Source organism: Pogona vitticeps, chromosome 4, assembly GCF_051106095.1.
Source record: "Pogona vitticeps strain Pit_001003342236 chromosome 4, PviZW2.1, whole genome shotgun sequence".
Lineage (NCBI taxonomy): Eukaryota > Metazoa > Chordata > Lepidosauria > Squamata > Agamidae > Pogona > Pogona vitticeps.
In genome coordinates, this window is record NC_135786.1 from 6,077,501 (window position 1) to 6,105,456 (window position 27,956).

Here is a 27,956-nt window from a genome sequence, read left to right on the forward strand (position 1 = left end):
CTCCCCACCCAACCCTTTCTCCTCCTCCTCCTCTTTTCATTCATTTGCCTATATTATGCAGCAAGATTTTGTTACTCCGAGCCCTCTGGGCCAGTCTCTCCTCTCTGGACATTTCCAGGAATTCTCGGAGAAGGTGAAACGTCAAGTCCAGGGAATTGGGGCGACCATCGCGTCTTTTGCTGGAGGCCGTCGATCGCTTGAAGTTTTGCTCTCGGCCCAGATATTCTTCCCCTTGCGGCTTGCAGGACCTTGCGGTTCTTGAGTTCTGGAACAGCCCCTCTTCTGAGCCGGCCGGAGGAAGGGAAGGCTTGTCTTCCCACTTGGAGCGTCTCATCCACGGCTCCCGACTCAGGCCGCCGATGGGAAGGAGATGAGCCATAGCTGGCCTCGGCCATTCCAGTGGGAGGCAGGACTTCAGTGGCAGAAAAAGCAGGAGGATGAACATGGCAGCTGAAACCGTCTGGGCCATCACCACCAACTCTTCAGCATCTAGGACAGAATCCAGCAGAGGAGTTATCATCAATCCGGAGAGAATGCCTTCCTTTCAAAACGGTTCTCCTTTTAATAGCAGAAAGCTTCAGAGCGGTTAACAAGGCACATAGACATGAAAACAAGGAGTAAAAATAAGCTAACCACATAAGACATCCAAAGGGCTGCCCGTCCAAAAAGATAAAACAGGGAACAGCTTACACACATACAGCTATTTAAATGCTGTTTTCATCAACTCACAAATGTTCCAAAGAGATGGGATTTCACTCACTCCTGATGGGATCATCAGAGGTGGAATCAGGCAGACTTCTCTCGGGAAGTACAGCAGCTTCACTGCTTTAAGGCTACCATGGTTTTCTGAACAGAGTCCCATTTTTAATTTCTACAGTCTCCGGTTAACAGTCTTGAACAACAGGAATGGGAAATCTCAGGGTATAACATCTATGGGTCCGAATTTGCCACCAACTTGGTTTCAATCAAGAACCGGCAGCCACCGCAGTAACTCGGCTCTGTGCCTCCCGAGCTAAAGGGCTGAACCTCTGTTTTATTATTGACCCTGGTAGGAAGAGACAGGAAGGAGGATGCTGACATGATTTAGGTGTGGTGGTTCCACTCAACCCCACAGAAACAGGGTCCCGTATCACAGGTGGTTCATAACCAGGGTGCCAGAAGATATTGGTTTGGGTCATAGCAACAGGACTGCAGTCAAAACAGTGAGTGGGTAAAATAACAACCAGAAAGGAGGTTCTCACAAGGACAAGTGGGGTGTTGTCCTATCTCAGGCTTACCCTACCTGCCACTGCACTGTTTGCCTCCTTACAAGAGGTAGAAGTCCTGTGTATGTGTGAATGCTTGGTTGACAACCCCTGTGTTTGCATAAGAGTGTGTTTGTGTGTGTGTGTGTGTGTGTGTGTTTAAGAGAGAGAGAGAGAGAGAGAGAGAGAGAACAAACGCCCACCACTGGTTGTGAGGCCTTCTGCCCCAGCAACCACAACGGCACCAACCCAAGGTCCATAAGGGTCCTAAACACTGTTAAGAAGGAAAAGCCCATTCATTGGTTCCTGCTCTCCAAGAAAACCCTCCATTGAAGAGAGACAATGCTTCTTGGATAGGCTGCTGAAGAAGAGGAGAAAGGGCAAAACCAAAAGGGACTTGGAATGGAGTGTTCTGGATGAGAACACCATCAGCTCAGTGGTTCAGGCATCTGGCTGTGGAGACAAGAGGTTGGGAGTTCAATTCCTCGCTGGGCCTCCTTGAGAGGAGCTGGACTTGATGATCCCTCGGGTCCCTTCCAGCTCGGCCGTTCTAAGATTCGGAGATCAACTTCAGCCCCTGTCAAGGAGGCAAAGTGGGGAATCGAACTTCCAACCTCTGACTCCGCAGCCAGATGCCTAAGACACTGAGCCGTTGACGGAAACCCTTTGCAGAAACACGACATGCAATAACAATTGCCTTTTCTCTCTCCTGGTCACAGAGGTTGTGAGTCCCAAGAGAAATTTAGGTGCCAATGGGAAGGCACAGAATGGCCAGGTGAACCTTGAGGTTTACAGAAGTACACCTTACAACAGCGACACTCCGCCCCCACAAAAAAAGTAAGGGGGCAGCCCCAACTGACCAATAAGGACAGAACGGGCCCAGTAGCCATAGTCTGCTGGGTGTCAAATGCAAATAGCAACAACACAAAACACACACACACACACACACACACAGAGAGAGAGAGAGAGAGAGAGAGAGGTGTTCCAGGTGACAATCCCAGGCATGAACCCCCTTATGCTGGTTTCCTAGAGTAGAATCCCACTCTTTTCCTATACATATATACCAAGCAGAAATAAAACTCCAATGCATACCTCTAATGCAGTGAAAATGAAGGTCTACACAAGGGTAAATTAAAGGTCCTTCTTTAAAGCTCCCAGCTCAACCTGGAGTTTTATTTTTGCTGAAACCGGCTATCATCAGTATCTCTCTGAGTAGGCAGTGGAACGATGACTCAAGCAATGTGTGAACACCTGAAGATGGAAGAGGGCATCCTTGACTGTTGGGTGGCACCCATCGAGGAGGGCAAAACCGAGTATGAACCACCACGCTTAGGCAGGTAATATAATCTCTCCACGGAGGAAGACGCAGAGCTCCCAACCTACACTATTCAGTTACACCAGCATTTAAGCACAGGGACCTTGCAGAACTCATTCCATCTACCCGGGAGACCATTTTGCTATAAAAGCAGCACCAATTTTCAGAATAGATTCTCTTCCTTTGTGTCTTCTCTCCTGCAGTTAATGGGAAGAGAATTGTCTGGACCTCGATAATGGAAAATGCAGGCGAATAATACTGATGTCCAGATTCTGTCTGTGAAGGTTGTGCTTCAGGTAATATACCCTAAATCTAATTTTTTAAAGGTTAGGAACCAGATTTAAATGCAAGTCTCTGTGGAAACTTTTAGAAGCCTTGCGCTGCATTTTATAAAATCGTCCCATGTGCTCGCATTCTGAGAGGTGCACAAGAAAAAAATGTTGAAAGGAAGCGCACGCCAATGACATTTGACCACCCAGTGAGATGCTAGTATTATCCAAAGAGCATTTCCCATGCAAGGCCAGCATAACATGAATAGTCTAGCTAGCTTAAGTGAGCGAGCCAAGTCACACACTTGGAAGAGGCACAGGCTCTCCCACCCTTGGGCAACCACCATGATCCGGGTGAGCCCTGTTCCTTAACAGACCTATGCAATGCTTTTGGTCAACGGTGGTGGATATATGTCCTACCGTATTTTCTTTGATTCCGAATCCCATCACACTCAGAATGCACAGTCAAAGATCTGGGGTAAATGGAGCAGTCGTTACAAGACTTCTCATACCTGATCACAAAGCAGAGTCCAACCACACAACTTCCCTGGACAAAACACACTGGCTTCTACAATGGCTTCTATTCTGTATATATAGAGAATATAGTCTCTGTGGACTATTAAATATATATATATATATTTAATAGTCTCTGTGGACATAAGGAGAGCATTGTGGAATAATCTTATTGAGGATTGCTCTAATTCAACCTCTTATGCCTAACAGTACCTCCTGAAATCCAACAGGGAGCCCACAAGTCATCTCAGTTATATGCACCTGATATTGAGAGATACACTGCCTCTGAACATGGAAGCTCTATGTAGCATGCTCATAGCTAGATAAACTGTTTTTTCCTTCCCTCTCGGATCAATGGCTCTAGCCTCGCTGTAAGACTATCTAGATCAACCAAAACAGGGTCTTACTGAAGCAGGGGAGCAGAAGGTCCTTTCTGGGAAGCCTGGTGTGTATCGGGGAGAGGAAATACCTTTCCTACCTCAAGGCGTTGCGGGGGGTGGGGAGAGAGAAGGAGTCGTCTCCAACTACGTCTGAAGTCTGTGCTCTTTGCTCCTTTCTCTCTTCCAGGGAGGTAAAACACCTTCCTCCACACCCCTTCAATTGCTTCTCTTCCCCCTTCGTCTCCGTTTCCTTAGTAGACGTTTTTTGGGGTTCTGCGTCTCAGCTCTTGCCCCCACCTGTAGCTACCTAGTTGCTTAGCTTAATGTTGGGGGGGGGGAGAGAGATGCTGTCCCAAAACGCAAGAAAAGCGCCCGCCCGCCTCCTTCGCCCTCTTTGCCCCTTCTTCGGATCCCCGTAAGGAGACCCCCCAGATCCGGCTTCCCCCGCTGGTCTACCTGGTCGGGCGGGATGGCAACGGCTCCCGGGTGCGCAGCCTTCCTGGAGGCGCCGCTCGCTTGCCCTCCGCCAACCCTTCCCCGGAGCAGCGGTGGCCCCCTTCTCCTGCTTCCGACTCCCGGCGAAAGGAAGCGAGCAGACCTATTTATAAGGGGGGAGACTTCCAGCCTCCCTCCCCCGCCCCCTCCCTCAGCGGGGAAAAAATGGGGTGGGGGCTCCCCAGCATCGGGAACCGTGACGTAGTTCTCCTCCAGCCCGGGGAGGGAAGAGGAAGGACAGCGCGAAGAAAAAGCCAACAAAAATTGAAGGCGCCGAAGTAGGGTAAATACGGCCAGGCGGGCGCTGTCCGAGGTGCTGAAATCGCCGCCGCCTTTTGGCCTGCGAGGGACACGTGGGGAGCGGGAGCGGAAAGGGGAGCCCCGTGTCTTTTTTGGCTTGGTGTATTCACACCCGAGACCATCATCATCCACTCTTTTGTACTTCCGATCACCACGTATGGGTGTGAAAGGAGGACAGTGAAGAACAATGACAGGGGGGGGAGAAAGAACGGATATATTTGAGAGGTACTGGAGGAGCGCTTGGCGAATAGTCCGGACCCCCAGAAAGACGAACAAGCCTTAAGTTCCTTCGGAAGCAAAAAATAAAAAAATATAAAAAAATAAATTTTTTAAAAAATTATGAAACTGAGGCTGCCCTACTTTGGACACATCCTGTGAAGGCAAGAGTCTCCGGAAAATACCATAAGGGTGGGAAAAGTGGAAAGGCAGCAGGAAAAGAGGAAGACCGGATATGAGATGGATTGACTCCCTACTAAAGGAATCCACAAGTTGGAGTCTACAAGGGCTGAGCAGGATAGCAGAGGACAGGACACTTTGGAAATCAGTCATTCATAAGATTGCCACAAGTCGGAAGCTAGATAATGAGCAGCTGTACAAGCTGTCCTCCACCTTACAACAACCCCATGAGGTAGATCAGGCTGGGAGGGTCATGGCATTTCATAGCCTAGTGGGGATCTGAAGCTGGTTGTGTTTCTGCCTTCCCGTTGTGCAGTCCCGGATAGAAGGAGCAACTTCACCATTGTTCTTTCCTGTCCTAGGAGAGATGGGTGACTGAACTTCTCCATCTATTTCAGACACTGAGTTGCAGGATCCCTAAATTTGGCTTCCACTGTTTGATCACCAAGCCCCGTTTCCTCATTTGAAAGAGTGGAGAAACATATGTATTTAAACATGATTATATATTCATAAGCTCAGTTTCTTCCAGAACTGAGTTGGACAATACCAATATACCTGCACCACCTTTAACTTTGCCAGACACAGAGCAGGAGAAGTAGTTATAGCAGGCGGTGGTCCCTTTCATGATGAGGAATTGAGAAGGGGGAAGGTTATTTGAATATTATTATTATTGTATATCCAGATGTTGTTGGCATGATGGGAACAGATGAGTCTCCAGTTGTTGGTCTGCCCCCCCTTTTCTCTGGCTGTGCTGGACTGGACTAACATCAAGAGAGCCACACACCCCTACTTTGTATTAAGAGGTAATTGCTCTGCCTCCCTGAGTGACTTGCTCCCTCTAAAACAGGATTGGAGCCCATTTGCCTGAAATGGCAGACACCAATGTCAAGAGAGCACAGAATCCACTGTGGGTTTGAGTCCAAACTTTTGAGTAATTATCCCAGGTCTCCTTTAAAGTCTGGACTAAGACCTGGAGTTGAATTCCACCTCACAGCATCAACATTGCCAACATCTGTTGGCCGAAGGGCTGCCTGGCAGCCAGAACACCTCTCTGGGGCAGTATGGCAAGCCGTGGGTGGGATCACCCATACTTCTGGATATGGCCCGCCACATACTTATGTAAACACACATGTATTTCCACAAAAGCAGCCCTTTCCCCTCCTCAACTGAACCTCCTCCTTCACTGCTGCCATAATGAAGCTGGAGCTGCTTCTTTGGGAGTGGCCGATTTCTGGAACTTAGAGAAAGACATACAAGGGATGAAGGAGTTCCCAAAGAGGGTGGCTTCAGTTGCTTCTTGCCATTCTTGAATCTGGACACCCTCCCCTCCCTTCAACTAGGTCCTCCATCCTTTGTAAATCCTTTGGGTATCCTGCAGTGTTGCTGGCAGTACTAGCGGCAATTGTGTCTAACAGCACTTTTTCCAACAGAGGCAGAGTCACAGAATCATAGAATCATGAAGTTGGAAGGGGCCTATAAGGTCTTCGAGTCTTTTGCTTAAGGCAGGAATACAAATCAAAGGATATCTGCCAGGTTTCTCATGAATGCCTCCAGGGTTTGAGCACTCCCCACCTCTCGAGGTCAATGGTTCCACTGTCACACTGCTTTAACAGTTAGGAAGTTTTTTTCCCCTGATCTTCAACTGAAATCTGGCTTCCTTTAACTTGAGCCCATGGTGGCGTGTCCTGCACTCTGGGATGATCAAGAACAGATCCTGCCCCTCCTCTGTAGGACAGCCTTTCAAGTATTCGAAAAGTGCTATCTTATTTTAACAAGAAGAAGAAGAAGAAGAAGAAGAAGAAGAAGAAGAAGAAGAAGAAGAAGAAGAAGAAGAAGAAGAAGTAGAAGAAGAAGAAACAAGAGACTTCTAGTTCTTCAAAGCCTGGTGGTGGACTACAGCCATTAAAGTGTTGTACATGAATCTGCATGGAAATGATTACCATACTTAGCTCCCCCCCCCCAATAGTTCAGGAACTTCACATGCAATCCCCTACTCTAATCAAACAATCAAACAAGGCAAATCGAGTCCAAACCCCTGCTCAATGCAGGAATCCAGAGGAAAGGATATGTGCCAGATGGCTGTCTAAATTTCTCTTGAAGGCTTCCATTGTGTTGGTCATCTGTCAACAGAACCAATGACCACCACCTCCTGTGGTCATTGGTTCCATTGCTTTACTGCTCTAACTGTTAGGAAGTTTTTCCTGACATTCAACTGAAATCTGGCTTCCTGTCACTCGAGCCCATTGTTACATATCCTGAACTCTAGGATGATCAAGAACAGATCTTGCCCCTCCTCTGCACTTGAAAAGTATTTGAAAAGTGTTATCGTATCACCCCTCTGTCTTCTTTTCTCAAGGGTAAACAGCTTCAGATCTTACGTTTTCAAAATAAGTCCAACAGGTTCTGCAGGAACTCCTTCTCTTATTCCTATTCTTCTGAGTGGATGGAACCATCCTTTTAAGGAGAAAAGTGGGGTAAAAATATGTTAAACGAATAAATAAATACCCTAAATAATTCTCAAGATAAGTCCACATGATAGGAAATGCAGAGACCAAATGAGTCAATGTAAATAAAGAAGTGCCACTTAGCTTCAGTGAGAAGCAAAAAAATGTGTGCTCAGTCACCTAACTCCACTAAAAGTTGGACTAAAAGTTAGTTAGTTAGTTAGTTAGTTAGTTAGTTAGTTAGTTAGTTAGTTAGTTAGTTAGTTAGTTAGTTAGTTAGTTAGTTAGTTAGTTAGTTAGTTAGTTAGTTAGTTAATGTTTTTACCCTGCCTCTCTCCTTAAAAAGAACCTAAGGCTGCAATACAGTCCAGGTCACTGGATTATGTCAATGGAGTTTATCTTCCATTATTTCTTCTGTAATCCTTTCTGTAATCCATTTCAGAGAAGGGACTGAAAATCAAGCCCGAGGAAGAAAGACTGAAAGAACTGGCCACGTTTAGTCTTGAGAAAGGAAGACTGGGGGTAGATAGGAGAGCACTTCTCAAATATTGGAAAGGCTGTCTTACAGAGGAGGGGCAGGATCCGTTCTCAATCATTCCAGAGTGCAGGACACATCATCATGGACTCAAGCTACAGATTTTGGCCGAATGTCAGGAAAATCTTATTAACTATTAGAGCAGTACGACAATAGGACCAAAGACCTCAGGTAATAGTGAGCACTCTGCCACTGGAGGCATTCAAGAGAAAATTGGACAACCCTCTGTCAGATCTGCTTTGGTTTGGATTCCTGCCTTGAGCAGGGGGTTGGACTCGATGGCTTTATGGGCCCCATCTAACTCTACAATTCTATGACTGAGATGGGATCAGAGTCGGAGCTGTTTTTGTGCAGGGTTGGTTGGAGGCTGGTTGTCTGAGGCAGAGCAGCGAATAGCATCTCTTCCCCCCCCCCTTCCCCTGCACCAGTTAGATGATAACCAAAAGCAGCCAAGTTATATTGGTACGCGAGGCAACTCCCACGAAGGTCTTTCCTCCTCCCGGCACTAAAAATATAATTACATCACAGTAAACAACCAAAAGGGTTCTGTTGTTACCAAAACATTCGAGGTTTGCTGCCAGATTGAGGCAACTGACTCATTCTGGCTGGGTCAGCCCTCTTCTGAAATCTGTCCCCTAACCCATACCTTTCTAGCTTCTCAGGAATGGCAACCAAAATATTTGTGACTCGATATTTTCTTCCTGTCCTTCCAGGACAGATCCTGCAGCTGAGGCTCCAGTACTTTGCCCATCTCATGAGAAGAGAAGACTCCCCGGAAAAGACCCTGATGTTGGGAAAGTGTGAAGGCAAGAGGAGAAGGGGACAACAGAGGACAAGATGGATGGACAGGGTCATCGAAGCGACCAACATGACTTTGACCCAACTCCGGGAGGCAGTGAAAGACAGGAGGGCCTGGCGTGCTCTGATCCATGGGGTCACGAAGAGTTGGGCATGATTTAATGACTAAACGACAACATTTTCTTGCTGGGGACACTCGTTGGGAATCAGTTGCCAGAACCACAACTAGCCATTTTAGGGGCCGTCAATGCCCTCTTGACTGAAACTTGAGTCATGTGAAATCAGGATATGCTGGAAGAGGAAGAAGGTCTTGATCTGAATGTGTGCTGGTTAGAACTGGAACGGTTCCACTTTAGCCCATCTGTCTTGTGTTTCCTACTGCCCGAGGGGGAGGAGCTGGAGGTGGTAGGAGGAGCAGCAAATGCCATATAAGGGCAGAAGTCCAGCACTGGGTTCAAGAGGTTCACATGTCATACCGCTATGACTCTCAGGCCCTCCTTGTGGTGAGTTTTATACCTTCTAAATGTCTGCTGCATTGGGAAAAGCTGAAGGCAGCAGGAAAAGAGGAAGACGCCCCCATGTGAGAGGGATTGACTCCTAAAGGAAGCCACAGCCCTGAATTTCCCAGAGCAGAACAGGACTATTTAGTACAAGACATTATGAAGAGCATCCACTCAAAGGGTGGCCATAATTTAGAGGTGACGTGACAGCACATAAAGTCAACCTCAGCCATCTGCCATCCTGAATCAAATTTTGATTCACCTTGCCCTAATCACAGCTGCTGGTGTTGCACCTTTTGTGTCGCTCTATGGAGGGCAGGGAAAGGGGGGGGTCTTATCTGGCATCTGCAGAGGTCTGCGATGCATGTGAGGAATGAGGAAGCTTACGGTGCACCCACAACATTCCAGACCTAAGAGGGAATCCACCCCAGTTTTGGATAGTTCCTTGCATGTGTACATGAATGGAATCACGGATTCAGTCCTAGGTGGTGCATTTCCCTCAAAATACAGTGGTGGAGAAATGCCCATCAATGGGAGCACCGTGTTCACACCTACAACTCCCACAGGGCATGTGATGACAGCTGGCGCTCTATCCTGCCAGGATCTCTCTTAGCTTCATGCTTCATCCAGCCCTGCTGGGCAGAGAAAGAAGACGAGATGCGCCAGCAGCTGGCAAGAGGAACGCAAGAATAATAGCATTACTTGGTGTTCAGGTAAACAGGGATATTATTTATCTGAGGTTACATTGACTTAGTCAGAAGCGGGAAATTCAGATAATGTGGGTGCTTCAGAAAACTGACATCCAGATGATGGGACTTACTCTTTTGATGTTTATTATCATTATTATTATTATTTTAAAAAAGAGTAACCTAATTGGCTTCATCTATATGGACTGTTGTGCTGAGGACCAAATTTTCACGGCTTCCTCTCAGTTCTAGCTTGCGTGCCGGGCTCCCATTTCAGGCATTAACAATATGGATTTTTTTCCCTTTCTTTTCAATTTTGCTTTGTGCGTGATTCATTTTATGATCTCATGCAGTTCAAGACGCCACTTAAGAAGCCCAGATAGTACTGTTGAAAGCAATTTTCCTCCCCGGCTCAGGACTCGAAAAGACTGCTTTTCTTTTGTCTAATCACCACTAAGTAGACCCTGATATCCATGCAAATTGGAGCTGAAACATCCTTCACAGATTCACGTATGATATTTCTTTTCCTTGCATCATTCAGCGTTTAGGGTGAGAACGGGTTTTCTATTGTTAAGGCGTTGAACTGAGAACTTACGATTCTGTCTGCCCACCATGCAAATATTTCGAAAGAACAGAGGCTTGGTTAAACTTCGCCAGCGTTCAAGCGACTCCCTCCCGTCTTTTCCATGCTGAGCCTCTCTGTTGGATCATGGAAATCCATAAAGAGGTGCTGCTTTCATTTTCCTTCAAAATGTTTAGTTCCAGAGTAGATGCTGTCAGATTGGTTCATGCTTGTTTCAAATGCGAGGGTGAAGTCAGATGCAGGAAATGGACCCATGTACCAGAAGAAGCACTCTTAATTTCCAGGATGAGGCACTGAGTTATGGTACCTGTACAACGATTCAGTTTTGTTTTGGGAAAATTCATTGCCAGGCTGAGCCCCATCCAATGGAAAGTTCAGAATGATCACTATAGGTAGGGTAGCTTTCAGTGGTGCAAAAAACAAAATGGTCTGAAGCTCAACATCAAAAAGACTAAGATCATGGCAACTGGTCCCATCACCTCCTGGCAAATAGAAGGGCAAGATATGGAGGCAGTGACAAATTTTACCTTCTTGAGCTCCATGAGCACTGGAGATGGGGACAGCAGCCACAAAATTAAAAGATGCCTGCTTCTTGGGAGGAAAGCGATGATAAACCTCGACAGCATCTTAAAAAGCAGAGACATCACCTTGCCGACAAAGGTCTGCATAGTCAAAGCTATGGTTTTTTCACTGGCGATATATGGAAGTGAGAGCTGGACCATAAAGAAGGCTGACCGCCGAAGAATTGATGTTTTTGAATTGTGGTGCTGGAGGAGACTCTTGAGAGTTCCCTGGACTGCAAGGAGAACAAACCTATCCATTCCGAAGGAAATCAATCCCGAGTGCTCTCTAGAAGGACAGGTCCTGAAGCTGAGGCTCCAGTACTTTGGCCATCTCATGAGAAGAGAAGATGCCCTGGAAAAGACCCTGAAAGGGTGAAAGCAAGAGGAGAAGGGGATGACAGAGGATGAGATGGCTGGACAGTGTCATCGAAGCGACCAACATGAATTTGACACAACTCCAGGAGGCAGTGGAAGACAGGAGGGCCTGGCATGCTCTGGTCCGTGGGGTCACGAAGAGTCGGACACGACTTAATGACTAAACAACAGTCTTCAGTGGAGAGAGTGAGAGAGCACCAGGAACTACTAGTATCTTTTAAGAAATCTGTCTATTTACAAATGTGTAGAATTGGTCTACCAGGTTAAATGGGTGTAGGGTGACCCCTGGCCTTTTCTCTTGTCCCTTGTCAGGAGTTTCAATCTGTTACCAAACCATGTTGCTTCTACCCATGGAAACCCTTGGCCCTTTTCTCCTCCTAGTTTCTCCTCCAGGGCATGAATTAGAAAATCCTTGCCGCCTTCTCCTTTCTAGTGCCCTGTTGCCGGATCGGCATCAGGACCAATCTGCTGATCAGGGCAGGAATACGAATCAAAGCAGATCTGGCAACAGTGTAGGCAGAGTGCTGGATAAGATGGCTCGTTGGTCTCATCCAGCCCACCTTTTCTTCTCTCCCTCTGTTCTTCTAAGTGATCCCACCTTTCTCCTTTGATGCCATTTATGCCTGGAGCAAACCCATCAGAGTGGTGAATGTTCGCAAGGTGAGAGAAGGAGGAAAAAAAACACATTTAAAAATTATCTGCCTGTAGATGTTGTGTAGGCACATGGGTGGCCAGCTCAGCAGCATGCCTGAGGAATTCGACGTGTCCACGAAAGCTCACATTAAAATATAGCAGTTTGTCTTTAAGGTGCCATAACAGTTTTGTCTTATTTTTTTTATTTTATTTTTCTGGTTTTGCCTGATATGCTAGCAGAGCTGCCTCTTCCAAAAGTCCAGCAATAGACTGAATAAAGCTGAAGAAGCAGTAAAATACATAAATGAATCAATGGAATGGCTGAAATAGCTCAGTGGTTTAGGTAACTGGCTATCTAGACAAAGGTTGAGAGTTCGATTCCCCCACTGGGCCTCCTGGGAGAAAAGCCAGCCTGGATGGCCTTGGGCAAGCTGCACAGTCCCAGGATGCCCCTATAGGAAGAGAATGGTAATGCACTTCTGAGTATTCTCTACCTGAAAAATCCTGGAAAGGGTTGCCATATGTCAGAGTCAACTTGACAGCACAGCCACACATATGAAATCTTGAGACATGAATTAGAAACATCTTTTTTCCAGATAAACCCTTATCCTAACTAGATAGAAGCCACGGCCTAGGGGACACACAGGGGAAGAGCAACAATTTGCCTGCCTGTTAGAGAAACAGAAGAAAGAGGACGTCAGGCGGATGGGCAGACCTTAAGCCTATCAGCCTAACAATCGGTGCAGGAGGTAGATGTAATGTCAGAGAGTCAAAAAAGATAGACAAGTCTCTAGGACTCCTACTCGCAAATCTGCCTTCTGCTATGTGGATGCCAAGCCAAAATTCAGAGGGCTTACTTGCTGGCAGTTCTCCCTCTTGTTTAGTCTCCATTCATTCAACACCCAAATAGGCAAGCCTTCTTGCATCACGGAGCTCTTCCTCTCCTGTTATCATCTCTTTACTGTTGGACCGAGTTGCGAGACAGCACGGATTGGATGTCTGACGTCTCTCGGGTGAGTAGCAGTCAAAAAAGTGGGTCCTCCCTCAAATCGGGCCTGAACTTTTTCCAGAAGCAAAAATGACAAAAACTGAGGCTGTCGTACTTTGGACACATCTTGAAAAGACAAGACCGTGCTGGGAAAGACAATAAGGCTGGGAAAAGTTGAAGGTATCAGGAAAAGAGCAAAGCCAAATTTGAGAAGAGCAGACCCAATAAAGAAAGTCGCAGCCTTGAGTTCACAAGAGCTGAGCAGGACTGTTGAGGACTGGTTGTTCTGGATGTTACCCATTCATTAGGTCTCAGTCGTTTGTAAGTGACTTGACTGCATGTAACAACAACAGCCTGCAGCCAAATGTTGTTGGGCTAAATTTCACCAAGGAGTGAGATCCAAAAGCAACCTTCCACACCTGATATTCTCCAGAGGTGAATTAAAGCAGCCTTATCTGATTTGAGATCCTCCAGACGTAATAGAACACCCCTCCACCCGCCTCTCCATCCAGCAAAGTAGCCTTAAAATTTCCCTTTCTAGATTCCATCGGATCAGGAGATAAAGTTGCCAGTTTCCCCAACTCCATCCTGTTCTGGACTTCGCTTCCATGACCGATGCGATGATCCCCTAGTGATCTGACCATTGGAGTCGTCAGTGAAGAGGTCAACACAAGATCCCACTGACCTAAAAAAAAAAAAATAACAACGGCGAGACCAGCCTAGATTCAGCAGAAGATTTGAAGATGGAAGGGCGTGAGGGGGTGAGAGTGGGGATCTTCGCAGGTTACCTCATTTATTTAAATCTCTCCTCATCTTAAGGACTGACACGGATGCTGCTGACCCGTTGAGCCCGGCCTTGACCATTCCTGAGGGCCACTGGAGAGGCCCCCCCCTCGAAAGGCTACGCAAAAAGAGGTAGAGAAGAATGAAGTTTATTCTCCTTTTTTGCACGATCCTTCCTTCTACAGCAATTTTCAGCCCCTTCACGCACACCCTCCTTGTTTTGCGTGGGAGAAATTTCAACAGCTACTGGAGTGTTCTATTCACTCTGAAATCAGATGTTGCCGAGGGATGTATTAAGGGGGTCTTTGATCCTGTAGCAGACTACAAACGAATCAGATCTTGGCACCTTCAGAGGGCCTCTCTAGAAAGCCGAAGGAAATCTGACGGCCGGACCAAGGCTTCCATTTGCACATTGATTATGAGGAGGGAGTGGGGATTAATTCTTTGAAGGAGCTCCGTTGACTCATGCAATTTATCCCTTTACGTTAATTAATAAAGCACTTTTCTTTATATCTCCCAAGCACTCCCTAATGAATTAAGACAAGAAAAGAGTCATTTCATGTACAACTTCCCCTGCTGTAGTCTGGCGCAGGTTGCAAGCCATCCTCTAGAACAGGGAACAGGAGAGAAATGAGAAAGTAAACCCTATCAGAATCTAATAGGACTTTTCTTTTTTTCCTTGTGGGGCTCTTTGAGATGAAGTGTTCTCCAGCTTTTTACCACTAAATGCTGAAGGAGTGTGCCGTTTACCAAGATTCACATCCAAACTAACCTACTTCTCTTTAAAAGAACTTTGCTTAAAGGAAGATTAAAGAAACCCATAAGCCTGCCGGAGCTTCTCTCTGCTGGATTTGTTTTTAGGTAACGGGGTGCTAAGTGAAAGCTTTTAACGGGAAGTTTTGCTGCGGACATGAAGTTCGAGGGCTAAACTCTGCCCCAGGAACAAAGAGAGACTTAAAATAAACCCAGCTCTCCGAAGGAACAAAAAGTCTTGGAAAGTCACGGAAGCGCGGAAATGAGTGAGACAGGGCTGATGGCGTTCGGATGGTGGAGTAAATGTTGATAAACAGCGTGCGGTCTGCTTCCTTTTGTTTCAAAAATGCCCCATGTAGATAAAGTCCAAGTAGAGGTGCATGGGTCTTTAGGAAAATGCAGGCATCTTGATAGAAGGATATCAGGCAAAATCCAAAGAAATAAAGCAAAGACAGAAGCATGTGGCACCTTAAGTGTTATATTTTAATGTGAGCTTTTGTGGATCACGTCCACTTCTTCCGACATATAGGGGCAGGGGGCGGGAAGAAATGCAGAATGGAATACAGAAATGGCAAGCAAAACATTCAAAACATTCGTTGGCTTTAAGAATCCTGTGTGTGAGGGTACATTTCAGTGCAGTAATTTATGGCCTATGTTTGGCATTAAGTTCTATTGTAAACATTCCCACAGGAGACAGAAAGCAGATAACCAGGCAAAACCAAACCAGGGGGAAGGTACCAGTCAAAAATCCTGGGGGGGAAGAGGGGGGAGGAAATATAGAAGTAAAAGTAAAAAACAATAGCAGAGGAACCATCTGTTTTAGTATAGGGAATATCAACAGTTTTTACCTTTGAGCCATGTAAGGAAAGACAGGTCTGGTAGTTGTGAAGGAAAATAACAGTAGATAACAGCATAAATATTACATTTGGTAATGACTTGAGAAACCTTGGCTTATATTCAGTCCACTTTGATGGGTGTCGTTTCTTTAAAATGTTATTTCGGCTGTTTCCCTCGGTGTTCTCAGTCTGCGGTGCTTCTTTTCTGAAATAGCAACTTTCGTATCTTCTGCCGAGTATCCTGGTAGATAGATTGAAGGTTTGAGATAGGTTTCTGTGTACTGGGTGGAATAATAAGAAAATGCAGTGTTGCCTCCAGTATTTGCCCCATGGGTGAAATTTCTATTTAGAAATGTGAACAACTGAGTACAGAGAGAGCACAAGGAAGCTGTCACATACATTCTAATAGGAGCAAGAAATGAAGTGGTACGTAAGTGAAGGCTGCAAAGGGATGAGAGCATGTCCAGCTTGTTAAATAGGAATGCCATGTTCAGAGTGGAAATGAAAGAAGCAGTCCTGATACATGGATCAGCTGGAATTTCTTCCCTGTTTGTTGGAGGATTTGGCTTCAGCAGAAGGGATGCAGTGCACATTATATATATAGCAAAGCAAAGCAAGTGAAAGTGAGATTTATCTATCAGTTGTCTTATATGTACAGTATATATAACCTGGCTGATACTGCTGCTACTGAAATGGTTTTCAAAACAGTGTAAGCCAAGTTGGTTTCGGGGATGATGATGAGTCTTGGGTCCAAATTCAAATTTGCGGTACCAAGTTTCAAGTCCCTATTAAAAACAAGCTTTTTTTCTCCCGGAAAATATAGGAGGCTTGGGTGGGTTCCAAGTTGCATGTTGTGTCCAGGTCTTTGGAAACAACAACAACAACAACACAACCGTGCAACTTAAGTTCGATTGGCCAGTGAGTCCCCCCTTCTTGATTGGTTTCACATTGCCATAGCACTTTGAGGCCATTTTAGTACATTTTCCCTTACTTTTAATGATAAGTAAGCCAGATCATGCCTTACTTTTTCCTGTAATGTGTGAGTAGAGGAGGGAAAGTTTTTTAAAAAGCATAAGGGTGAAAGAGCGCTGGAAACATCCTAGGCTGCTTGAAAAGGTGGCCTAGATATTAAATAAGAAAGCGATGTTATCTGACAACGGGTGATGCCAAAGGAGGCGGTACAGCTCGGTGGAAGAGCTGAAGATTCTACATGAGTGCAGCCTGCTGATCCCACAGGTGAAGTCTCTCCCTCTGCAACACCACTGGCCGTGGAACCCCAAGTCACAACAAAATGAGGGTGTGGGGTGTATAGGACCAAGAGACCAATGGAGAGTCACCTCTGGATCAACTCCAGTGGGTTCCCTTCTTAAGGAGTAGAGTTATTGGCTGATCAAAGCTGGCACCGTAAAATCAGTTTTAAATCTCAGCCATCGTAGGAGCAGTTCTTACGGTCTTTGAGAGTGGAGGCCCAAGGAATTTCCCTGCATGTATCAGGTTTTCTTTCCCCATTGTCTCGTACTATAGGGAACGGTGCTCTGGGACGTTCCTTGACTTTCAGAGAACAAGGAACAGAGAGTTCCTCGTGATGCAGTGGTTAAACTGCAGTACTGCAGTCAAGCCTCTGTTCATGACCTGAGTCTGATCTCAACAGGTTAAGATAGTTGGCTCATGCTTGACTCTGCCTTCCGTCCTTCCAAGATTGGTAAAACGAGTACCCAGCTCATGGGGGGGAGGCAAAGTGTTCCCTGCATAATTATGTTGTAAATCATCCAGAGAGTGCTCTAGCATTATGTGGCAGTATATAAGTTAAAACAGCAGCAACAACAATAGGGAAGAGATTTTTTTTCCCCCATGAGTGTGTTGAACCCTCTTGCCTCATTTTGGATTCAGGCGTAGGCTTTCTCATCAGAGGCCGACTTCCGTGCTCCAGGGGTAGATACAAAAGCTAAATAATGTCCATGAGACCCCTGTTTGGGGCATGGAAAGAGTTCCATCAGGGAGGGTCGGCAGCCTCTAGCCCTCCAGATGTTGGGGAAATTAGGGTGGACAAATTTTGACCTTCCAGCTTTCATCCTTCCCCAAGCAACATAGCCAGGGGTTGGAGAGGGTGAACCGTATGTTCATCATTCCCATGATTTAACCGTCCTTTCTTATAATCTGAATCCTCGCTTCTTCTTTTCTTCCATGCTCAGAAAGGAGCCATAGATGCTTTGTCTGTGGAGAAGGCCCCAGGGGATTCAATTTTCAATCCACAGGTGGTAGGAAAACGTCTTTCTGCCTGAAACCATACCGAGTGGTGGACAATGTCTAGCCTTCAAGTGCTCTCCAAGGCTGTTTTTAATAGCTTACACCTCCCCCTGTCCCCCCCGAAAGCTGTATACTGCAGCTGCTGGAAGTCTCCAGAAGTGGCAAAAGGGAGTCACTGCTCCCTTTTGCCAATTTACTCCAAATTTTAAAACCCCTGAAGAGGATTTCTAGCAACCTCTATTTTCTTCTCCCCCACTTTTTTTTCTTTTGCATGTTTTTTAGGGTCGTCTGTGGAGGTCCCGGAGGGTTTCAGGGGGCAAAGGGGTGTCCTCAGATTTGCCAAGATTTCCCGCCCTGCCACAGAGTCTAAAACAGGGCATAGAGATCACCGTTGAGACCCTATGTTTTCCATTGTTTAGCTCTTTAATTTCATTACCCAAACCCCGATGATCCACCCTATGGTGTGTAAACACCTCTCAAGGTGGATAACAACGATTCAAAGCAGCCGTAAAATCACTTGCCAGTCAGAAAACAGAGAGGAGAATGAGGAGGAGTTCAGTAAGAGCCGTGCTTCAAAATATGAAGAGCCTTGTTCTACAGTGCTATGGCGCGGCGGATGCTGCTTGGGGCCTCAGCATCGAATCTCACGCTTGAAGTGCAGCCACAGAAAAGGCCTTTCCTCTTGTTCTTTCCATTTGCACCCGGGACATAGAGGAGGGCCTCTTTCAGACAAGGCTATAGGTGGGCTGCGCTTGGTGGGGACACGGGGGAAGGCCTTCTCTGTGGCTTCTCCCAGACTTTGGAACTCCCCCCCCACTGGAAGCCAGCCTGGCCCCATCTCTGCTGTCTTTCTGCAAGCAGACAAAGCCCTTTCCCTTCAGCCAAGCTTTCCCTCCATGACTGGCTGTCTAAGAGGAAGATTTTTGAATGGGATTGTTGCATTCCTATTGTTGTTGTTGTTGTTAATGTATTTTAGTACTGTTTTTATCTACTAATTTTTATATAGGCTTCATTCTTTTTTAAATATTGTAATAAAGTATCAATCTTAGTTTTCAATATTATTTATTTTTCAATACAGTAGGACCCCCGTGTTCACATGAGATCAGTTCCACCCCCCTCGCCCCTGCCCCAGCGGAAGCTGCAAAACACAGATTACAATATAGTGAACATTGCACACAGCATGGTCTCTGGCTTCCTCTAGTGGCCAGTTCTGGTAACTTCATCTTTAGAAATGCGTATGTCTTGGATTTTCTTTTAATACTTTAAGTATTTGCCAGACAGTGGATAAGTGAATCAGCAGATACCAATCCCATGGATACGGGGTGGGTGGGTCCTACTTTAATGTAAGCCACCTTGCGTCCTTTTAACAAGAAAGGTGGAATATCAGTATTTTGGATAAATAAATAGATTTTAGATAAAACAAGTGTTTCTTAAAGTATCTTGGAATTAAGGCATCTACATTGGACTGTGTCCAGAAATGAACTGGGGACCAGTGCAGCCATCACGTCACGTATAAAACCCTGTACATAACGGTCACCGGTGTTCTTTCTGTTGCCTTCTGGATTTGCTGCCATTTCCAGAAATCTTTCCAACGTAGGCTCGCCTCAAGGAGAGCCGGAAAAGGATTTTGAACCAATCAGTTGTTCCATATCCAGTTCTAACTGTTGCTTCCTGTCCCATGTATAGGTTTCTCAGGAGATAGATAAGGTGGTCAGACACTCCCATTTCTTTAAGGACTTGCCATAGTTTGCTGTGGTCCACACAGCAAAGGCTTTTGCATAGTCAATGAAGCAGAAGTAGATATTTTTCTGGAACTCTCTGGCTTTCTCCATAATCCAGCGCATGTTAGCAATTTGGTCTCTAGTTCCTCTGCCCCTTCGAAATCCAGCTTGTACTTCTGGGAGTTCTCAGTCCGCATACTGCTGAAGCCTACCTTGCAGGATTTTGAGCATAACCTTGCTAGCGTGTGAAATGAGTGCAATTGTCCGGTAGTTGGAGCATTCTTTGGCACTGCCCTTCTTTGGTATTGGGATGTAGACTGATCTTTTCCAATCCTCTGGCCACTGTTGAGTTTTCCAAACTTGCTGCCATATTGAATGTAGCACCTTAACAGCATCATCTTTTAAGATTTTAAATAGTTCAGCTGGAATGCCATCACCTCCACTGGCCTTGTTGTTAGCCAGGCTTTCTAAGGCCCACTTGACTTCACTCTCCAGGGTGTCTGGCTCAAGGTCAGCAACTACATTGTCTGGGTTGTATGTGATATCCACATCTTTCTGATATAATTCCTCTGTGTATTCTTGCCACCTCTTCTTGACGTCTTCTGCTTCTGTTAGATCCCTCCCATTTTTGTCTTTTATCATGTTCATCTTTGCGCAAAATGTTCCTCTAATATCTCCAATTTTCCTGAACAGATCTCTGGTCTTTCCCTTTCTGTTATCTTCCTCTATTTCTTTGCATTGTTCATTTAAGAAGGCCCTCTTGTCTCTCCTTGCTATTCTTTGGAAGTCTGCATTCAAGTTTCTGTAACTTTCCCTATCTCCCTTGCATTTTGCTTCCCTTCTCCTCTCTGCTATTTCTAAGGCCTCGTTGGACAGCCACTTTGCTTTCTTGCATTTCCTTTTCTTTGGGATGGTTTTCGTTGCTGCCTCCTGGACAATGTTACGAGCCTCTATCTAAAGTTCTTCAGGCACTCTGTCCACCAAATTGAGTTCCATAAATCTGTTCTTTACTTCCACTGTGTATTCATAAGGGATTTGGTTTAGATTATACCTGAGTAGCCCAGTGGTTTTTCCTACTCTCTTCAGTTTAAGCTTGAATTTTGCTATGAGAAGCTGATGATTAGAGCCGCAGTCAGCTCCAGGTCTTGTTTTTGCTGACTGTATAGAGCTTCTCCATCTTTGGCTGCAGAGAACATAATCAATCTGATTTCGATATTGCCCATCTGGTGATTTCCATGTATAGAGTCGCCTCTTGTATTGTTGGAAAAGAGTGTTTGTGATGACCAGCTTGTTCTCTTGACAAAACTCTATTAGCCTTTGCCCTGCTTCGTTCTGAACTCCAAGGCCAAACTTCTGACCTTAGAACTGCAGAGCTGAAAGGGGATCCTATGGGTCATGAAGTCCAGGCCTGTCACGCAGGCCCAGTGGGGAATCAAACTCTCAGACTCTGGCACCTCAGCCAGATGCCTAAAGCACTGAGCTATCCAGCTATTTTATTATATTGGCCTCTTTTGACTGATGAATCAAACTGTTCCGTCACGATTCACTTGTGGTCTACTAAGACCACTACTACTGTCAAGCCAGTAGTCACCCCACCCACCTTAGATTTGTGCATCTGGTTTTTCCTGCCTCAATGTGGTGCCTTCCATTTCTCCATGCTGAACTGAATTCTGTTTAATTTCACTCAGTTCCCCAACCTGTTGTAGATGGACATTGCAGTCCAGCATCTTTTGGGAGCACCAAATCTGTAGACAACAGCAGGGTAGACATACCAAAGGCATCACCTGGTAATTAGCAGCTTCTAACTGCCTTCTTTCGTATCTGAGTCCACCAGGATTTCAGGTGGTTCTGAGACCCAGAAATAGGTCAGATATGCTTGACCAGCGACAGCAATAAAGGAAAAGACATGAAGAGTTACTTTATGAGTAAGGAAGGTCCTTTTCTCAGGACTGCGACAGTCCATTGCAGGAGTTCTACCTTAAAAACGAACACATGGATTATAGCATGAGTTTTCATGGACTGGAGCTTCTTGTCATCCAATGCCATCAGTTTAGAGTTGTACTTTCTGCCCTATTTCGTCTGTGCCCAAAATGTGTCCCAGCCCCCAATTATCCGGCTGTCCCCTTCTCCCCCCCCCCTCCAGCCTTTATAAAAGCCAGCCGGTGTTCTTTCTTCCCAGAGGCCTGGAGGGCAACGGGGCCGTTTCCTGTTGCCAAAAAGGTTTCAGAATTCTTTTCAATGGGAAGTGTCTGTATCTTCCTATAACCAGCTGTAACCTAGATGTGGGTGTTTGATTTGCTTTGCGCAGCTACAACGCACCCGAATCTATTTTAGGATTCTCCCCCTTCCGGGCACTTCCATTCTCTCGGGTCTTCTCAGAAACTCTGGCTTGAAAACTGCCAAAAATCTTCTCCGTTCTCTTTTGTCTGAGTCACAAAGACCTCGAGCAGAGGCGACTCATCCCTCATCCGATTCTCTTTCTCCATGACAGCCCTAAAAACAAGTGGAGGGTGAAGGACACCTCTCTCTCTCTCTCCCTTGCTCTCTTTCTGTCCCCCCCTCTCAGTCTAAATTGTGTGCAACCTAAGCCACAATTCACAACACACTTGTGGGAAAGCCACTGCCATATGTCACAAAGAATGTGGGGCTCCTGAGAAAATCGGTGACTTCCCTTGTATGATCCAGCACCTAACAAGCCTGATGGACTACAGCTCCCATCATTCTCATCCAGAAGGTCTTTGGACCTGGTGGCTGTAGCTTATGGGCCCTGTAGACCAACACAGTCTTGGACTGTTTATACCCTTGCATGCTGGCTGGAGAAGGTGTGCCTGGGAACGATGGGGTGACAGCCAATCTGTCCAGTGCGATCCAATCTTTCTTGCCTTCCCTGCCTCTGAATTCAAAGAGAGCCCTGCTCCTCTGCTCAGTTGCCTTTCCCCCTCACTGGAGTCTGTTGAAGTCTGTGGCTGAAAGCAGTCATGTTTGTCAATTTGCTGTTTGATTCGTTCAATTGTAAGTAAATGAAACATGTGATTCTTTCTCCTACTAGTGTCCGTGACTGAGACTGTAAGTGCCAGTTACTGAGAAAAGAGGTGGATTACTCTGGCGAATTCGAAATGATTCTGCTCTGTGCATCCATGCACTTCTGCTATGCAGCTAAAGGAATTCAACCAAAAAATTCAGAACTCTGCAACAGACGTCTTGCGGGGGGGGGGAGACACCCACTTGGCGGTGGCTGTTAAAGATGGACCAGTGGCATGGATAGGGCATAAAACAGCACCATGTGTTGGGGGATTTGGGAGGATGGCTCTTTCCCCCATTCTAGGGATGAGCCTACTCCTGCCACAAACCCATACCACTGGCCGTAGTGGATGGAGATTATGGGAGTTATTGTTGAAAATGGCTGAAAAGCCAAACCTTTCTTGCCCTCACTGCTGTATCAGCAACAGGTTAAGGGTCAGCTAGGCTGTGCCAGAATGACGTATACAACAGCCTCCTTAATTCTTTCCCACAGAGAGCATACAAGGCAAAACCTGGAGTTTATACTCTTAGGAAGAAAACAGTGGCAAAAAACTAAAAATAAAAAATACCCCCCTGTAGATGGTGTGTTAAAACAGTTACATTCCTTTCTGCTTCTCGCATCATGAAGATGGGTGCTGGCCGGTGCTTCTTGGTGATGTCCCATACACAAGGGGTCCAAAATCCACCCAAACGTCTGAAGGTCAAGTTGCTTGGGGGTGAGGAGCAGGAACCTGGGGTCAGATGGAGAAACTCCAGGGGCTGCCTTGGGCCCGTGGGGTGGTGGCTCCTCACCCCTGCTTCAACGGGATGACGGTAAGTATTCCAGTTCCACCTCTTTACTTTAATCATCACGATCTACTAAGTTTTAAGAGACAATAAGGCTGGGGTGCCCCATTTCGAACCGTTTCAGATTCCTCTAAAGCACCAGACGAGTGCATGGTGTTCTTTTCTCATAGAATGGTGTCGAAATCCTAATTGAATGCTTATTTGGTTTTAAGGTATACTGTAGTTGTTAGTGATGATTCATTGGCTTGTGTTTCTCCTTTTCCCTCCCTGAACATGAGATTATTCTACGTTAAAGATGTTCTCCTCAGCATTACATTTTCATAACGTCATGTTTTCGTTGTGTACGTCTGGTGTTTGCACAGACGTCTACTGTACTCTGCTGGTGCTGGAGAAGAGCTTTGTCGGTACCCCAGAAAGGCACCTATATTGGTCCTAAATATCGAATTAAGCCTGAACATGAGGTGGGGGGGAGACATGAAAACGAGACTGTTCTATTTGGGGCACATCACGAGAAGACGCGACTCGCTGGAAGAGGCAATGGTTCTAGGAAAAACAGAAGGCAGCAGGAAGAGAGGAAGATGGAATATGAGATGGATTGCCCCCATAAGGAAGCCACAAGAGCTGAGCAGGGCTGTTCAGGATAGGACAAATTTGAGGCCCCTCATTCAAAGGGTCATCATGAGTTGGAGGTGACTTGAGGGCACATTGTGGAATGTGTGGATTAAAAGCAGCGTCCCACACCTGTCCTACGAATATGGAAAATCACAGCTTCTAGAGGCAGACAAATCGTTTCCATGAGATGCCTGATACCCACACATTTGGATACTTTGGTGATGGGGGGGGGGTTTCTAGATACACGTTTGGCTGCTGCTGTTGCTGCTTGCCATCACATCATCTCCAACGGTGTGAGTGATCTCCCAAAGGTCCTCTCCTTAACAGCCCTGCTCAGCTTTTTCAGACTCAAGCTTGTGGTTTCCTTTAGGGATTCAGCCCATCTCGCATGGGGTCTTCCTCTTTTCCTGCTGCTGTCCATCTTTCCGAGCCTGATATGGTCTTTTCCAGAGAATCCCGATGTGCCAAAAGTGGGGGGGGCTGGTATCTTGATGGCAGCTTCTTCCTTCTCTCCCTATAGATTCCTGACTCCCCATATAGTTGCAGTTGCTGGGATGTGTCCCCCACTGGAGGGGTATCCCCCTCCTCATGGATGTTAATGCTGCATCTCGTAGACCTTGTGCAACAAGAAGTTGCATGAGTTCCTATGCAGGTGCTTTACACTCTGCTTTGCTCCGATGCTGGATTATAAAGACATGTGTTCATTGATAAGGGTGGGTGGGCACACATACGCACCCACCACAGGTACACCAGATTGTCCATGCGTTGTGCATTTTGTGTGTGTGTCTGTGTGCTGGCTGTTCTGGTTGCACCCCTCTATTTCCATATTTTGTTGTTGTTATTATGTGCTACCAGGTCACCCCTTACTTATGGTGATGCCATGGATGAGCACGCCCCAAAATGTCATGTCCTCAGCTGCCCTACTAAGCTCTTGCAGACTCAAGCCTGTGGCTTCCTTTGGGGAATCAACCCATCTCACATTTGGGCTTCCTCTTTTCCTGCTGCCTTCCACCTCTCCCAGCACGATTGTGTTTTTTCCAGAGAATCCTGCCTTCTCATGATGTGCCCAAGGTAGGACAGCCTCAGTTTCAACATGTGTGCCTCCATAAAGAGTTCAGGCTTGATTTGATCTAGGACCCACTTGTCCTGGGACAATCCCAGGTTGGAAATAAAAGGTTTACATTCATTTTATTTCTTTATGCCTATTTATTTATGTATATATTCATGTCCAGGTATAGCCTGGACTTCCACCCATGGTGACTAAGGATGTGGAATCTAAGAACAGCGTCCATCAAAAAGTAAACAACCATGGGCAGAACAATTAAAACTTCTAAAAGCAGAGAGCATGGCAGATTTTAAGAAACAGGCATCAACACTCCAACCAACAAACCTTTGGACAGATAAGAAGTGAGGAAAGATGATGATCAAGGGGTGCTGGATGGAACTCGCTGGGCGGAGAGTGATGTCGTTTGGAAGTTTCGGTGACTTCCAAAAACAGCGACAACTCATGAAGTTGGCCAGATGGCAATGTCTTTGGTTGGGATCCTTCCCCATTTCCCCAATCTTTTCCCTCTCCCTTGGATGAGACGTTGGCTGCCACAGTACAAGCACGGCAGAACCCGTTAGGGATTAATTAATTTCCAGGCTCCTGCGTATTTAAGCATATCGCTCGTCACTTTTGAATGAATGGAGCGAACCCTAAGCAGCGTGTTGAAGGAGTCTCTGAAACATGAACAAAACTGAAAAACAAACACCTCCAGATTCACTCAAGGGCATCGCCGCCGCCTCTCCTCACTGACTTACCTACGCGTTTCCTGCAAACACATGTTTACGGCTCCCACAGGTCATCGAGAATGCCAATTAAAGTTGTCACATCTCAAGCGCTTCTGCCAGGATCCTGGCATTCTAGGGCTGGCAGTTGCGACGGGTGCTCTTCCATCAAGCGGTGAAACTGAAGCATCCTTGTCAATGTTGTCTCTGACAAGGGGAGAAGATTTGTTTTCTTCAAGCATCTGTACTCCACTTCTCTCTTTACCACTGCAGGCTGCCGTATACTCTCTGTGTATGTGTGTGTATGTGTGTGCACGCTCTTAATAGCACACCTCTTTGTACAAAAATACCCCTGCAGTTCGTGTAAGCATTTGTATTATAGAATTGTAACAATCGTGGCATTGTAAGGGGGTCTATCAGGCCATCGAGTCCGACCCCCTGCTCAAGGCAGGAAGGCACATTGATCAGATCTGACAGAGGGTGGCCCTATTTTCTGTTGAATGCCTGCAGGGTTGGAGCTCTCACCACCTCCCGAGGTCATGAGCTCCATTGTCATGGGCTCTAATAGTCAACAGAAATCTGGCTTCCTGTAAGTTGAGCTCATTATGACACGTCCTGCTCCCTGGGATGACCGAGGACAGATCCTGCCTCTCCTCACAGTGCAGCGGTTCAACCGCTGTCCTGCAGCCAAAACTGTGTTCACGACCCAGGGTTCAAATCCCAGGTAGCCGGCTCAAGGTTGACTCAGCCTTCCATCCTTCCGAGGTCGGTAGAATGAGTACCCAGCTTGCTTTGGGGGCGGGGACAATGTGTAGCTTGCATAAATAACTTGTAAACCACCCAGAGAGTGCTTTAAGTGCTATGGGGCAGTATATATGCAGCACGCTTTACCTTTACAGAGGTGCGTAAGTAGTAGTGTTGTCCTGGTTGGGGGGGCACTCTTCAGCGTTCCTCCAAGCTTTCTTCTTTTTCTTTTGCTATCCATAGATTTAGCCTCGCCTTTTCTGGTTGAATACTGAGATGTGTGCAGAAAACTTTTCCTCAATTTTAGCCATCATCGCAAACCCTTCTCAATGGGGCCATAGGGCGCCCTGGAGGGGGGGGGGAGCCCTGGACTATTTGAAAGGGGCCACAAATTGGAAACAATTCCATACCCACCACCCTATAAGGTTCATTATGCAACTTATAGATTTGTGGTTCGGCCTTTCTTTCTTTCTTTTTATGTTGAGGGCCGTGGCCAAAAAGAAAAAGAAAAAGTTTGAGAATGGCTGAGCAAGAGGGTTGGTGTCCATGAAGTGGATGAGTTTGGATAAAGGACTCTTTTTAATCCACTCCAGCCCACTCCAGATTAGTCAGAATGGAGATGCAGCATGAAGAAAGGGTGGGTGCTAGGCTGTTCACATGTGGTCAGACCTACAGAAAAGTCTGAAATAATCTCACCTGGGGTAGGGTGATGTATTCAGCCACCTGTCGTCCACTGCGAGGGGCATGTGGGTGCATGTCGGTGCAGAGTCCGGAGATCTGGAGCAAGCGTCTCATGGGCTGACGGACCTGAGATTGACCTTTTGGGATTCACCATTCTCAGGTTGGACAGTCCGTGAAACACTCCTCCCTGGGGCAAGATGGCATCACCCTTCAGGTGTGGACCCCGGAAGGAGGGAGACCTGTCCTTGAAAAGCACATTCATTACCAAGCCACATTAATTGCGAGGAGGAGGGAGAGAAGAAGGTAGAGATGCAGGTAGGGAACGAGGAGGAAACAGAGGAGAAAGAAGAGGCAGAAGGAGAACAAGGAGAAGGAGAGAAAGAAGATGGCAGAAAAGGAAGAGGAGGAGGCGAAGAAGAAGGAGATGCAGGTAGAGAACAAGAAGGAAACAGAGGAGAGGAGGCAAAGTCAAAGGAAGAAGTAACGGAGAAGGAGGAAATGTTGCAGAGTTCTGAATTTTTCTTAGACTGCTGGGTACTACACAGGGCAGTTAAGAGTCAAAACACCATAAAGCAGATACAAAATATAACACTAACAATAAGACGCGCAGCATAAATAAAATAAAATCTGATCAAGAAATGAACAGTGCCATCCGAGACATGTCCTGCAGAACACGGCCAAACAGCCCGAATAACCGACAACCACCATCGGATCCCAGCCGTGAAAGCCTTTGAAAATACATCGAGACATGTCTCTTCAGAAGCAAGTCTTGTTGAAATCATGGAGTCTCACTCCAGGGTAACTGGGTATAGGAAGGTACCCTAGGACCCGTCCCTATGCTTTGCACACCACAAGCCTGCTTCCAGGTAGATTCGTAGTGTCATGAATCCAGAGTCATGGTGCCGCCATCTTGCCTTTTGCTCCTTAAAGGATATTCCCTGGTAAGAAGAAAAGAGAAAAAAGCACTTGGGGAAAACTGAGAGGG

General features: G+C 46.4%; 1 protein-coding gene across 11 annotated transcripts in view; it reads right to left on the bottom strand.

The window, feature by feature from the left end:
- LOC144588695 (uncharacterized) overlaps positions 1–27,956 on the bottom strand; it is a 44,034-nt gene that overhangs the window by 2,484 nt on the left and 13,594 nt on the right. For 2 of the 11 annotated variants that reach the window (XR_013544364.1, XR_013544368.1), the window contains one exon: positions 13,023–27,909. Coding sequence is in view for 1 of the 11 variants with exons in the window: in XM_078391988.1 (XP_078248114.1) it covers positions 41–469 (429 nt within the window). In the remaining 10 variants the exon portion in view is untranslated. Of the gene's footprint in view, positions 490–13,022; positions 27,910–27,956 lie in introns of those variants that run through there. The other 9 variants (XM_078391988.1, XR_013544360.1, XR_013544361.1 and 6 more) reach the window with 9 other exon arrangements.